This window comes from Aspergillus costaricaensis (genome assembly GCF_003184835.1).
Source record: "Aspergillus costaricaensis CBS 115574 unplaced genomic scaffold BO79scaffold_22, whole genome shotgun sequence".
In the NCBI taxonomy this organism is placed as follows: domain Eukaryota; kingdom Fungi; phylum Ascomycota; class Eurotiomycetes; order Eurotiales; family Aspergillaceae; genus Aspergillus; species Aspergillus costaricensis.
The window spans coordinates 616067-629776 of record NW_020291822.1 but is presented as its reverse complement, the minus strand read 5'-3'; the positions used below and the strand labels follow the sequence as shown (position 1 = coordinate 629776).

General features: G+C 49.0%; 4 protein-coding genes across 4 annotated transcripts; 3 read left to right on the top strand and 1 right to left on the bottom strand.

The window, feature by feature from the left end:
* The first annotated feature begins 2431 nt into the window (after window positions 1–2431).
* BO79DRAFT_209948 (MARVEL domain-containing protein) lies at window positions 2432–3708 on the top strand. Its single transcript, XM_025682705.1, has 3 exons — window positions 2432–2604; window positions 2710–2976; window positions 3132–3708. Exons 1-3 carry the CDS (start codon window positions 2563–2565, stop codon window positions 3348–3350), a joined length of 528 nt encoding a protein of 175 aa, XP_025538088.1. The 5' UTR covers window positions 2432–2562; the 3' UTR covers window positions 3351–3708.
* Window positions 3709–4055: 347 nt separating this feature from the next.
* BO79DRAFT_246472 (zinc-binding alcohol dehydrogenase family protein) lies at window positions 4056–5286 on the top strand (the record flags this gene model as incomplete). Its single annotated transcript, XM_025685571.1, has 2 exons — window positions 4056–5103; window positions 5192–5286. The coding sequence occupies exons 1-2, from the start codon at window positions 4101–4103 to the stop codon at window positions 5284–5286; spliced, it is 1098 nt and encodes a 365-aa protein (XP_025538087.1). The 5' UTR covers window positions 4056–4100.
* A 312-nt stretch (window positions 5287–5598) lies between these two features.
* On the top strand, window positions 5599–10601 carry BO79DRAFT_209947 (multidrug resistance protein MDR). Its single transcript, XM_025682704.1, has 6 exons — window positions 5599–5915; window positions 5967–6492; window positions 6542–6762; window positions 6814–7327; window positions 7392–8657; window positions 8707–10601. The coding sequence occupies exons 1-6, from the start codon at window positions 5703–5705 to the stop codon at window positions 10308–10310; spliced, it is 4344 nt and encodes a 1447-aa protein (XP_025538086.1). The 5' UTR covers window positions 5599–5702; the 3' UTR covers window positions 10311–10601.
* A 384-nt stretch (window positions 10602–10985) lies between these two features.
* BO79DRAFT_151447 (terpene synthase family protein) lies at window positions 10986–12595 on the bottom strand (the record flags this gene model as incomplete). The annotated part of the gene is made up of 9 exons (XM_025678645.1): window positions 10986–11091; window positions 11146–11371; window positions 11422–11423; window positions 11503–11592; window positions 11648–11804; window positions 11927–12088; window positions 12143–12161; window positions 12233–12359; window positions 12420–12595. 9 exons carry the CDS (start codon window positions 12593–12595, stop codon window positions 10986–10988), a joined length of 1065 nt encoding a protein of 354 aa, XP_025538085.1.
* Window positions 12596–13710: the final 1115 nt, after the last annotated feature.

Here is a 13710-nt window from a genome sequence, read left to right as displayed (position 1 = left end):
TTTTTTTTTTTTTTTTTTTTTTTTTTTCTCTGGTAGGGGTGGTTGTATCCTGTATTCCCTTGCGGTTTTACCGTTTGACTCTACCCATTCATTCCAAGCTGCCCCCTGTGTGGATTTCCCTACTTTCGTAAAGTATGGATCCACCTGGATTACAACTAGGACGACGGTCATCTCATGACAGTGGCGAATTTAGTAGTAGTCAGGCGGGATAGATGTTTCGGCAATTGGAAGCTTAACTTTCGGGCGTTGTGAGCCTAGGCTCATTGGATGGGTTGAGTAGAGCCTAGGTAGTTTGAGTACTGCTGCCGGCTGTTTCGGTACCTGTGCAGGAGTTGTGGGCTAGTAGGTGCATTGTGGAACATACATTGTGTTATGTATGGCGTTCGGTAGATTAGTGGATATGTGACTGTTTGGTTGGTCTTTAGATGCAATTGTTCAAGAAGGGATGGTGCGCTATTCTGAGTGTGTTGGGGCGATGTAGATATTGTACTACCCTACTAGATGATAGTAATCTAATTATGCGTCTGAAGAACGCTCACGTGTGATGCTTGGTAATTCCTGAATGGGGAAGATGAAGGGTGAGTTGGGGGTCATGTTCTTCCTTCTGCATCTATCGTGTCTGTAGTGTTGATCATCCATTCCCCTCGGAGACGTTGGTATTTCCTCAAGTGAGGATTGGTCGTTTCCTAAGATGTATGGATACATCTGCTTGAAAGCGATTAACGTAATGGGGTATAGTTATCTGCTTAGTGAGTACTTCCTTGCTTCCAAGGGTGACCGGGTGTAGCTGTGTACTTTCGTAGGAGACGTCGGTGAGGGGTGGTTGTAATGGTTATTTGGGGACGACATTGGACTTAACCTGCCCTTCATGTTCAGTTGTAGTCTAGCTTGGAATTCTCTCATTGGCAGGTTGATCGTCATTTGCTAGACACCTTGGGCTGTCAAGTGTGCAAATGCTGCTTCTTGCTCAGTGCTAAACAGGGTCAGATGATTTACGTCCAGAGTACGTCTTGTATATCAGGAAGAGCAACTCGAGCACAAAAGCGCAGAAGAGGAAGTGAATCAAAGGGATACGATGTATAATCGGCAGTGTTATCCGCTATACGAACATTGCCAGATGCTTCAATCATCATGAGATTGGCTACCAGCAGGAAGGTGGGTATATAGATCTTTCGGCACTGGTGTGCCAAGCCTGTTGATCGATGCTTAAGTTGATCGTCTCTATGGCTTCTCGTTGGGGTACTATATTGCCGGCTAGCATTATCCCCAATTATCCCCCCTATTACATTGATTGACCACCCAGCAGAGAAATGTGCGCCAACTGCTGCCCACATGATAGATATATTAAGTGCCGGGGCATTTCCTACAATCACATCGGCGCCAATTGAGTTTATAAGACACCAGAAGCCTTGTACACAGAGCCAGGAAATTCGGCACGCATACCCAATGATCGATTTTGGAACAGCCACAGATGGATTTTAGATTGGGCTGGACCTTCGGGCTGCCTGGTTGTGGGTGTTGTACCACCGGCGCTACGTCGGCGGGCTATCCGTCATAGGAAGGTAGATATGGAGATGTTAGCTCTTTTGCTCCCACCTTCCCCATAAGTGTGACTGCTAGATGTTCATTATTGAATTTTTTTAACAGTCTTTACCTGGCATAGGCGCGGGGTTAGGCTTGTGAGTGTGTGGGTGGGATCCTTTCAGGGTTGCGGGAAGAGAATGAACAATTACACTTGCGGCACAAAGCAGATCATCCGGTCAAGGATCTGTTGGCTCCTGTTTGCTGCATGCGTGGTTCATGAAAATCCAGCAAGCTCTATGGTCGGGCATCATGCTGGCCAGTCGAGAAGCGACAAGCTCTTTCAGCTACAACGTTTAAAGTTTGCCGGCCCACTGGTTGGAGAGCTTAATGGGGGATCACATCCCACCACAAGCTTGAATGGCTCCGTCCATGGGTGACGGCATTAATGTTTCATGCTCGGATGACCTCGGAAGTGATGATTGCAGAGTGGTGCTGTCTATGTATCAAGCGAAGCGTTTGATCGCCTTGAGGGGAAATCTATAGAAGTTAGTGTTAGGCATTTCTTTTTCAACGTGAATGGGGAATGCGTGGAGCAAACTGCAAAAGCGCCCAACAGCGGCAGGCTGGGCACCTTTGGGTTCATAAGGGGACTACGAGTCAGTGATAAAAGACAAACACCTAGACCGCTGTCCCGCTCCATTCCACTTGCTGGACGATTCTGTGGTGGAAAACTTCAATGGTGCAGCAGTGGTGGTGATTTCATGATTCGGGCTGGCGCATGACGTAGCAGATCCCTAGACCGGCGCATATCGTCATCGTTCGTGTTGCCCGATCATCCCGCACTGGAGATGATTATTCTTATAATTATCACTCCGTCTAACTAATGGTCTCTCGTCCCGATTTATTAATTTCCCGGTGCCGGATTTACTGATTCAGATCGATAATCTACAATCTGCACAATCCACCAAGCGCGCTTCCCCCCGTCAACTCTCAATCACCACCACCCATCACTCAATACATACAAACCACACCACCAAGATGGTTGCCAAAGCTATCCAGCTCGGTCTACGGATCTGGGAGGTATGACTATCTTTCTCGGGCCATAAACACCTGCTCTAGCTGGGCCTGCAAAGCAAGCAAGTAACGCAGCTGGGAATTCTGGACTAACGCTGAAAATTGCATCAGTTCCTCTGGACTCTGCTCGTCATGGCCTTGATCGGTAACATGATCGCTGAAGCATTCGCCGGGAACCCATCGACCATCAACTACACCATGTTTGTTGCAGCTTTTTCGATGTTCACACTCTTCTATTTATTCCCAGCGACAATTAATATCGACTGGGCCATCCACCCAATCTTCTTGATCGCTATCGACACGCTCAATGCGATCCTGTTCCTTACAGCCGCCATTGCTCTGGCTGCGAAGTTGGAATGCCACAGCTGCAGCAACGATGTACGTATAGGTGCATGATTTTCTGCCTTATCAGTCGGGGAAACTATCCACTAAAAAGTGGAGAGTGGAGTTTTCGTCCCGCGAACTCCCCAAAAGATGATGCACTACAGTACTATAATCTTAGGGCAACGCTGACTTGTGGATACTTACTCTAGTCCTACACGCTCAACAACGAAATCACCAATGGTGCCCATAACCGCACGAAGCGTTGCCGCGAGGCTCAGGCCTCGACGGCATTCCTGTGGTTCGCCTGGGCTGGCTACACGGCCTCGATGATTCTGTCGATCATCATGTCCCGCCAGACAAGTGTCAACCTTCGTGGACGCACCGGTCCTGCTCGCGGTGTTACTCGCCCCAGCATGGCTCAAGTCTAAACACTGGTCCATATCCGCTTCTCCGCCTGGGCTGGGATTACGTTTTTTTGGAGTGAATGTCACTCACTCCCAGGGATGGAACGACACGAATAATGAAGCGCAACTGGACCAAATATGACGTGAAATGCAATTGGACACAGCGCGCTGATTTCTGACTGATGAAACCAACCTAACGATTCTCATCACGTTTATTACTAATCTAAAGAAAAAAAGAAGAAGTTCCTGGCAGTACTTGGCCAGGAACTATGGCTGGGGATAATTATAATCGGGGTGGGAAGGAGTTCTGTGTGTAATTCTAATTGTGTGTTCTATTGATATGTATTTGATAGTTTGTAATACCGATCGATCCAATGTGTCGAGGCTGTTGGATATTGTCAAAATGTCAGATGATATTTATTTCTGTCATCAAGTGAAGTCAGATGCCTGTCCACAACGTACAACCTTCTAATGACGCAGGTATGCGGGGTACTGCTCTGAGGTGAAGCCATATGCCGACCGGAGAAGAAGCAATTAGATCGAGCAGCTTAGAAATTCAGGCAGGTCCCTTCGAAGGCACGGGAAGCTGCATTTCAGCTCCTCACTAGTCGCCGCATGATTTGATTCGGAGAAGTCAAGGTACTTCCCTCTTCCCCTCTCAACAGATACATAAGGCCCGATCATCTGTCATGCTCTCTCTAGGGCCTTTTTAACACAAAACCATTCTATAATCTCCCCCGCCCCCGTGCATTATTTTCCATATATATTACCACCATGGTCAAAGCCATTGCCGTCACTGCTCCCAAGACTATCTCCGTGGTGAGCGACTGGCCCAAGCCTACCATCCGTCATGACTGCATCCTCGTCAAAGTGGTGAGCGTCGCGCTTAACCCCACTGACTGGAAAACCGCCCTTCGAAGCTCTCCCATCGTCACTGTTGGCTGTGACTACGCCGGCATTGTAGAAGACGTTGGCCCTGCCGTCACGAAACCCTTTCGGGCCGGTGATCGTGTCTTTGGCGTCATTCGCGGCTGCAACCCCAACCTCCCCTACAATGGAGCATTCTCCGAGTACGTCCTCGCTGTAGGTGACCTGCAGTGCGCCATACCGGAAAACCTCAGCTTCCAGGAAGCTGCAACCCTAGGTGTCGGCATGGGCACCATTGCTCAATCTCTGTACCAAAGCTTGCAGCTCGCACCGTTTGATCATCCTCTGGCCCAGCCGGAACCGATTCTCGTCTACGGCGGTGCAACGGCCACAGGGACTCTGGCAATTCAGTTTGCGAAGCTATCCGGCTACGAGGTGATCACGACATGTTCGCCCGAGACCGAGGAGCTTGTGAAGAGCCGTGGTGCCGACCATGTGTTTGACTACAAGGACCCCGAGGCGGCTGACGAGATCCGCGACGTTACGCACGATCGTCTGAAGTTGGTGCTGGATACCATCTCGACAGACGAGACGGCGGCATTTTGTGGACGGGCTATGAGCTCCCAGGGCGGTGATTATACTGCGATGATAGATAGCAAGGTGCCTCGTGCGGATGTACGCAGTCGCTGGACGCTGGGGTATACGGTTTTCGGTGAGGAATTGACGTTTCGAGGTGGGCGTATCCCTGCGAAACCGGAGGATCGGGCTTTTGCGGCAGAGTGGTTGGAAAAGGCGGCCAGGTTGTTGGCGGATGGCAAGGTTGTTCCTCATCCTGTGCAGCTTGAGTCTGGTGGTTTGCAGGGTGTCATTGAAGGTCTAAAACTTTTGAAGGAAGGTAAGGTCAAGGGGTGTAAGTTGGTGTATAATGTGGATGAGACTGCTTGACTTGGTGGTTATATGCAATCATGACTGTTATGACTGCTACTACCCACGAGAAGATGTGCTTCCATATGAGAATGCTCCACGCGTTACCGTTGGAGTTAATACACCTATTTTGGCTGTACGGAGCCCCGACGGCTTGAAGACCTATTAGGCGTCTTCTAAAAAGATCGGTGAAGTTTATTCGTGCGTAGCAGCCTTACGAGGGGAGTATCAGGCAGACATGAATGTGTAGCTAGAGGCTAAGATCAGTCTAGAACCCAGGTCACCTCTACGCCGTGGATTAATGGGTTTGGAGGGGGGACTACGTAGTAGTCTTGCGACAGGGGTCTTTTCTTATCGCAGCCATCTAATTGCTGGATTTGCAACACCATCCTAGCCTAAAGAGGTGGATGGGCCAGCGAGAATAGCTCCTTAAAGGTACTTACTGCTTCGATTCCACTTGACACTCAGCCTCACTCCACCTCAACACTTCCTCGCCAACCTCAACTTTCCACCTTACAATTCAAATCTCATTTCCATCTAGCGTTCCCTCGTCACTTATCTGGGTATCGAGGATAGTTTACCAGGATGGAGAACATCCATACTTGCGGAGACAATAGATTCGGTCCTCGAGTGCTCCACTGCCGAGGGGACTTCGACTTCACCCTACTGTTTGAAGAGTGTTTCTTCTCGATCGCTCCTTCGGCCTTACTTCTACTTGTGCTTCCATTGCGCTACAAACAGCTATGGAAACATCGGACCGCCATCGTCTCTCAAAGCTGGGCATACTGGGCCAAGCTGGTACGTGCGCCGTGTCACTCAATGAGCTATCGCGAACTAATTCACACGCAGGTTTCAGCTCAAGCTTTCGGTGCATTACAATTTTCTCTTCTAGTTCTATGGCTCCTCCCTCACACGCCACGGACGCAGACTTCCCTGGTAGCTGCGGTTCTGACCTTCATCACATCCGTTGGCCTACTGTTCCTATCCCATTTGGAACACCTATATTCTGTGCAGCCATCTTCCCTTCTGAATCTTTTCCTATCATGGACAATTGTCTTTGATGCCGTACGTGCAAGGAGTCTGTGGCTGTCCTCATATACTGTGCTTGCCGCTCTCTATATAGCGAGCATTGCAGTCAAGCTGCTCTGGTTCTTTCTGGAGACGAAGCCAAAACTGGCCTATTTCGTCAACAAACATATGCAATATGGCGACGAGGAAACCAAAGGCTTTTATAACCGAGCCTTCTTTTGGTGGGTTAATCCTCTGCTTCTGCTCGGGTTCAAGCAGACAATATCTGTCGAGGAACTGCCGTACCTTGATCGAGCTCTTTCTGCGAACGAATTACATCGGAAGTTTTCCACCCAATGGTCTTCGAGTAAGTAGCAGCCAAGGTTTAATTTCCGGAGTTCGCTGACCAGTTTCAGTGTCGAAAACGTATGAAAATGCATTAGCCTATTGCGCTGCCCGCACATTCAGAGCTTCGGTCTTTTACTCTTTTCTGTCGAGGCTGATCAGAATTGGTCTGGATTATACGCAACCTTTCTTGATATCCAGATTAACCATTTATGTTGGCCAGAAGGATTCTAGTAAAGGCGATGGTTATGGCCTGATTGGTGCATTTGCGCTGGTCTTCATTCTCAAAGGCGTATGATATTACTCCCTCCTCTAGAACTCTATTCTGATGAATTCCATACAGGTCATGAACTGTCTATATGAGCACTATATATTTCGCCTTATAACGCAAATACGCGGCGCTCTCGTATCTGCCATCTATGACAAGACACTTGAGCTGAAATACGACGAGTACACTGACTCAGCAGCGCTGACTCTAATGAGTAATGACATAGATAACATTGCATCGGGAATCCAGAATGTGCATGAGGTCTGGGCGAGTCCCATAGAAGTGGGCATTGCACTATACCTGCTGCAGCGTCAGCTAGCTTGGGCTGCTACAGTTCCTGCCGTCCTTTCTATCCTGGTCTTCTGTTGCACTCATTTCTTGTCGAAGTCTGCACCGGGAAGGCAGAAGGTATGGATGCAGGCTGTCCGTGAAAGAGTTGCATTTGCTTCGAGTTATCTCGATGCGAGTGTAACTATCAAGATGCTTGGCCTTCAGGATCATTTCTCTAGAATGCTACAGCAACTCCGCATTGACGAGCTTGATCGACAGTCGAAATTTCGCCACCTGATGGTGAAAATGAATTTGCTCGGTAAGTTCAGTCTGAGTGCGAATATTTTGCCAGATTGAATTCATGAGACTAATTTTGTTTTTAGCGGGCACAACAACCAACCTCAGCCCTGTTCTCACACTCAGCCTTTTTACTGGTGTTGCACTCCATACCGGACGAAGTCCATTGTCAGTGGCTCAAACGTTCTCATCTCTGTCAATAATTTCTCTATTAAGCGGTCCTTTGTCAAACCTGGTCTATTCCGGCCCAAAAGCTAGTGCAGCCTTGGAATGCTTTCAGAGGATCCAAACTTACTTGCTGGCAAGCCCCAGGCTTGATGATCGAGTTACATCGCAAGGCCATCATAAATTCTCCAAGCATGAAAACTGGGCTGATATTAACGCCAAGGGGACAGTGTCCATTGAGCTTGAGCCATCAAGACCATCGGATCGAGGCCCTGTGCATGGGTCTGTCGCAGTTGAGTCGGACATACTGCATATCCACCAGGCTGACTTTGGCTGGGGTCGCAGTTCACCAGCTACATTGCAGAACATTGAGCTGAGATGCCCCCCTTCATCGCTTACCATGATTACTGGGGCCGTTGGATCAGGAAAGAGCACGCTGCTTCAGGCAATTCTCGGTGAGGTTCCCTGCATGAAGGGCTTCATTTACAGCAATGTTTGCGAAATATCTTTCTGTAGCACCAAGGTTTGGATTCGCAATAGATCTATACGTGATAACATCTGCCAACCCTTGCCTTTTGATGAGCAATGGTATCGAACAGTGCTCTATTCGACAGCGCTCGACCAAGACATTGAGAGCTTTGCCCACAAAGATCACACAATCATTGGCAGCAATGGTATGGCAACTAGTGGTGGACAAAGACAACGGATTGCTATTGCCCGTGCTATCTATGCACGCAAGCAGTTAGCTCTTTTTGATGACGTTTTAAGTGCTCTGGATGCGAAAACTTCAGAGCAAGTTTTCCAGCGCGTTTATGGGGCACAGGGCATACTGCGTCGTCATGGAGTTTCTGCTATCTTAGCCACTCATGACCAGAAGCTTCTTGCCTTTGCTGATAATGCTGTCTTGCTTCACAACGGAGTTATTACGGAACAAGGTCCTCCGCAATTGCTCCAATTACAGCATCCATCGGATGGATTAGCAGCCACTTCACGCTCAACCGACGAGCACCAAGTAGCATTGCCAAACCAGGCAGCTCCAGGCATTGCGTTTTCCAATGCTGACGATATGAACAGGAAGACAGGCGACCTGAGTATATATGCATACTACCTCCGAGCTGCCGGCCCTTGGCATGTCTCAATCTATTTTGTATCCTTGGTGACAGGAGTGTTCTGCTCTCAATTCCCCAGTAAGTCTACCTGCCTTCATTGTTTACTTTCACTGATAAAGAAGCAAAGATCTTTGGGTCCAATGGTGGGGAGAAGAAAATGCTCGGACGCCGTTCGGAAGGCTTGCCCTCTATATCAGCGTATATGCTGTTCTGGCCACTGTAGGAGCTGCACTGTGGGCATGGTGCATGTGGCTGGTCTTTTGCCGCATTGTCCCGACGTCCTCCAACCGGCTCCATGATTATCTGGTGATGAAGGTTAACAAGGCTCCTTTGCATTGGCTCACCTCCACAGACAGCGGTATCACCCTGAATCGCTTCAGTCAGGACATGACTCTAATTGACCGATCACTTCCTGCTGACTTTCTTAAAACATCGCGGAACTTCACACAATGTTTAATGAGCGCTGTCTTCATCTGCGTTGGTGCTAAATATATGGCTCCTCTGATCCCCCTATCAGCCATTGTGGTTTACTCGATCCAGAAGTTCTACCTCCGAACATCACGACAACTTCGCCATCTGGATCTTGAGAGCAAGTCACCACTGTACACCCAATTTACCGAGACGCTAAATGGACTTGTCACCATACGCGCGTTTGGCTGGCAAGACAGCTTCCGTGAAGAACATCAAGAACTGCTCCAAAGATCGCAACGTCCCTACTATATGCTGTTTGTCATACAGCGGTGGCTTATCCTTGTTCTAGATCTTTGTGTTGCCGGTATTGCAATCTTGCTAGTAATACTCGCTGTCTTTGTGCGCGAGATTGGGCCAATAGGTGTTTCGCTCATCTCTCTAATCACATTCAGCCAGCAGCTGTCGGAATTGATCAACTTCTGGACATCCATGGAGACCAGTATTGGTGCGGTCACACGTATCCGCAGTTTTCAGAAGGTTCCCTCAGAGGACCTTCCTGGAGAGGAAGCAGTTCATCGTGCAGATTGGCCATCAGCCGGCCACATAGCTTTCCAAAATGTCAGCGTAGGCTACGAGCTGGACTCTCCGCCTGTTCTTCAACAACTAACACTGACCGTCCCTGCTGGTTCCAAGCTAGGGGTATGCGGGCGTTCTGGAAGTGGGAAAAGCTCTCTACTTCTTGCCATTCTTCGCATGGTGGAGATACAAAGTGGTGATATTAGTATTGATGCCGTGAGTCTACAGTCATGCCCTCGGGACTTCATCCGCAATCAAGTTACAGTGATACCTCAAGAGCCCGTCCTCTTCCGGGGCACTATCCGTGACAATGTCACTGGGTTCAACCCCATGAATGATGAAAATGTCCTCAATGCACTACAAAAAGTGCAACTGTACGATCATGTCCAGAGCTCCGGGGGACTCAATGCTAAGATCGATCAACTCCCCTTATCAGCCGGCCAGCGACAGCTCATTTGCCTCGCTCGAGCTATTGTTAAGAAGAGAAAGATCTTGCTGCTGGACGAGGTCACAAGTCGGGTGGATAATGAGACAGATTCCTTAATGCAAGAGGTAATCCGCACTGAGTTTGCAGGCTGCACTATTATTGCAATTGCGCATAGGGTTTCTACCCTTCTGGATCACGATCAGATTGCTGTCATTGATGGAGGTAAGATGGTTGAATATGGCACACCTAGTAAGCTTTTGGAAACATCGGCCTCGCTTTTTCGGCAATTGTATGATCAGCAGATGTCCAGGGCGTGATGACGCTACGAGTATAAATCTTATGTTAGTGCCTGCCGGTATGGGCTACGGCGGAAGATACTCGAGGGCATCAGAGACACCGGGAGCAGACTGGGAGAGGGGAGCGCATCCTTTTCAGAATTACCCAATATCAAGGGTTTGACTGTGTGTTCAATATCCGATAATATGACGGGCAGCACAATATGTGCAAAGCTCATACGCACACCTTGGAAGACAAATAGCAACATAATTGGGAATTGGAATTTCAATAGTGCAGAAATAATCTCCAAGCATCAGATGACAGTAATAGAGTGATTTGTCGTTGCACCATCCTGCCAAATCAGGTAAACCCGCTGACAACGTGACCGGCACCGTGCAACCTCGAGCAACCTCGAGCAACCTCGAGCAACCTCTTGCTTCTCTTTGCCTTTCCTCTCTCCACAGCAACATATGAAATTGTGCAATTATTTACTATATTGAAGCTTTCTCGAATTATAGCTCGTTGATACTTCTTCATTAATGGCTGAATTATCGCCAATGCTATCCTGATGTCCATATTGAGTACCCACGCTGAAAACAAATTACCCGCAACATACTAGACAAACGCCATTGGATCACCTGGGGAATAAGGAAATTGTCACCAGAAAACGCACAAACACCTTGAAAACACGGATTTGATCAAAGAATAGCCGCTGTCTACGCCATGGACAGCTTAAAGTCAGCGTTATTGCTTCTTACCGTCACGATTCCGGTCTTCCGGACTTGGTCGTTTGCTTTCCCAAAGTATCGACCCGATCGGAAGCTACAGAATTATCATGAGTATCCTGGGTAACAATGATCACTTCTCAGCACCTACCTCCAATGAAGATTGGCGCGAACGACATTCTGCACGCCTCGGATATATTCTTGAACGTCTGCGTCGATCCGCTCCCCCCAGGTTGGCAGTGCCGCCAAAGCGAGGTACCAGTCTCGGTAGCGCTCAATGAGCATTTCGCCCACATGGTTAAATGCCACCTGCGCTGGCATGCCATTATGACGGCAGATGGCCACTAAGTTATGGCTTACACCTTCTTTCTGTATCCCTTTGTGAGTCGTGCGTGATCGAGCTTGTATTGGCAGGTAGAAAACTAACCTCTTCCTTGCAGTATGAAAGTATGTCATTTTGCCTGGGATATATTAGTTCGGTCAGATGTGGGGGTTTGGGGCGGCATACAGTAACACAAGGTCAGTACCGATCCTCTCTATCTCCTGGATGCTCTTGCATTCAAAAACATGTTCTGGGATGTCTAGTTTGTGGGCATATCTGCAATATCCCTGGAGTTAGTGCCGATCGCAGGCCAGCAGAAGTGATAACATACTCTACTAAGGCGAAGAGGGGCGAAACGCCTGCAGACTGTCTGCGCAACGAGAGCATCTCTTCAAGCGAGGGCAATTCCCCCTTGGAGCATGAGCGTACTTGGGCCAAGCATCCAGTGCAGTAGTCATTCATGGCACGTGCAAACCTGCGACGAATTCCTTAGACAACGTTAGCAGATGTCCTAGAGTATGTGGAAGAACTAAGCGCTACATACCGATAGGTTGGGCCTACAATACCGTTAGACGTCAATGAGCACTCCCAGGACAGTATAATGATCAACGTACCTGAGTGATTCGATGCCATACTGAGTTGTGCACCTGTACTATGGGGTAGTCTGAGAGCACTGGTCTCTGCCCAGTTTCGTCGGCCATGCCTGCTCGCAAATCCTCAACAAGCACTTGGGCCCGTTCCGGATCATCCTTGAGGCTTCCATTATCGAATACTAACATCGAAGCTCAGCTATCATACACAGTCATTCCGAAAGGATGGTGCTTACGGTCATCAAAAGGGAACACCTGCTCGACAACATCGATTAGATTTAGTCAGTGAACCTTTGTGTGGTGTCGGTCATGGGCAATGAACGCACCCAGTTTCCCCAATCGATAACTGTCCGCAACTCCTCGGGCTCAGCATCTGGAGCTGCTATGGAGCAGAAATAAGCGAAGTCCGTCTTTTGTAGTCGCCTCTGGGCTCTTTCATCGAAGTAGCATTCTCTATAATGACGGTGGTCTAGTCAGAGAAAGGCCGTGCCGACTTTAGGGGGTCATATGCACCTTGAGATCCATGCTTCTGACAGCTCTTTCACACACTTATAGTGTCGGTTTACTGTTGGTTCGCCTGACAAGAACAACACGAACATTTCGGGTAGGCGGATGGATAGAGAAGTATCTCGCCGGGGTGTCTTGACCGTGGGCGAAGATACACTCTGCTGGACTCTTGTGACGGCCATCTTCAACTGACACGAACTGTGATGATATAGACGCAATATGGAGGAAAGCAATGAATCGATCGCTGTTTATATGAAAGCGATGTGGATCTGGACAGCACGTCTACAGGTGCCAATGCATGGTACTTTATATACAGACGAATGCTTCGACCTACTTTTGGAACCGTACGAATGGCCAGGATGATCCTACAATTGACCTCCTTGTTCAAGGCCCAGACTTCGGGCTTTGGTGACGACCTGGGCCCACAGGATCGTCCAGCCTCAGAATATCGTTTCCCGGTAATCGAATTTCAATGGCGCCAAACAAAAGGATTAAGGTTTCCAATTGATAACATGCAAAACCCGGAAGTTAGAAAAAATAATGGCCTCTGTTATACATCATTTTAGGTCTGCAAAAGTCTAGCGCTACTCAGCCCGAGGAGCTAGTGCCTTGGGGTTCTCCGCCGCCGGAGCTGAAGGCTCCTCAAGAGCAATGGCCAGTCGTCCACCAAAGCGCGGTATGAGTTCGACGATCCCTGCCCGAATACGTCTAGAGCATCCATTTGGGGCCTCAGGATCTTGACTTTTGATCGGCCCGGAAGCCGGATCTCTCCCCGGTTTCCGGGATTTAGCACGGTCTCCCCATCTTATTCTTGGAAACCTCTCCCGGGAGATTGGCTAACCTGCATGCTAGGACGATTGGGCATCATGACAACGGGGCCCAAGAACATTGATTAGCGCCTCCAGGTCTGAGAGCTGGTACAGCTTGTTGCTTTTTCCCTTGCCCTTGATTTCTCGCCGGCCTGTCCATTGATTACCGGTCTGGCCATGGTGGGAACGAGCACATCTGATCGTGATCATACCATTGGCCTACTCTGCTGGGGCGCCGCAGTGGGTCCCACGAGGTGTCTCGCCTCGCAGCCACGGGACTGGGCTCGAACATCCGCCCGGAGCACGATGCATCGTTAGTAGCTTTCACTAGACATCATGTCCCAAAAGGATGGGTGAACGTGAGGGGTGGCCCAGAACCAATTGCTTTTGTCAGGTAACACTGGCGGAAGGCAGGCCCGGTACATGGAGTGGCCACTGTTGTCGCTCAGCTCCATGAGCTCTATAGTTTGTCGATTCCTAGCTTGGTA

Coding starts and splice junctions, on each gene's coding strand:
- BO79DRAFT_209947 (XM_025682704.1), top strand. CDS start 5,703: ATGGAGAACATCCATACTTGCGGAGACAATAGATTCGGTCCTCGAGTG. Junction 5,916..5,966: donor GGGCATACTGGGCCAAGCTG/GTACGTGCGCCG, acceptor ATTCACACGCAG/GTTTCAGCTCAAGCTTTCGG. Junction 8,658..8,706: donor GTTCTGCTCTCAATTCCCCA/GTAAGTCTACCT, acceptor AAAGAAGCAAAG/ATCTTTGGGTCCAATGGTGG.
- BO79DRAFT_209948 (XM_025682705.1), top strand. CDS start 2,563: ATGGTTGCCAAAGCTATCCAGCTCGGTCTACGGATCTGGGAG. Junction 2,605..2,709: donor TCGGTCTACGGATCTGGGAG/GTATGACTATCT, acceptor AAATTGCATCAG/TTCCTCTGGACTCTGCTCGT. Junction 2,977..3,131: donor GCCACAGCTGCAGCAACGAT/GTACGTATAGGT, acceptor TACTTACTCTAG/TCCTACACGCTCAACAACGA.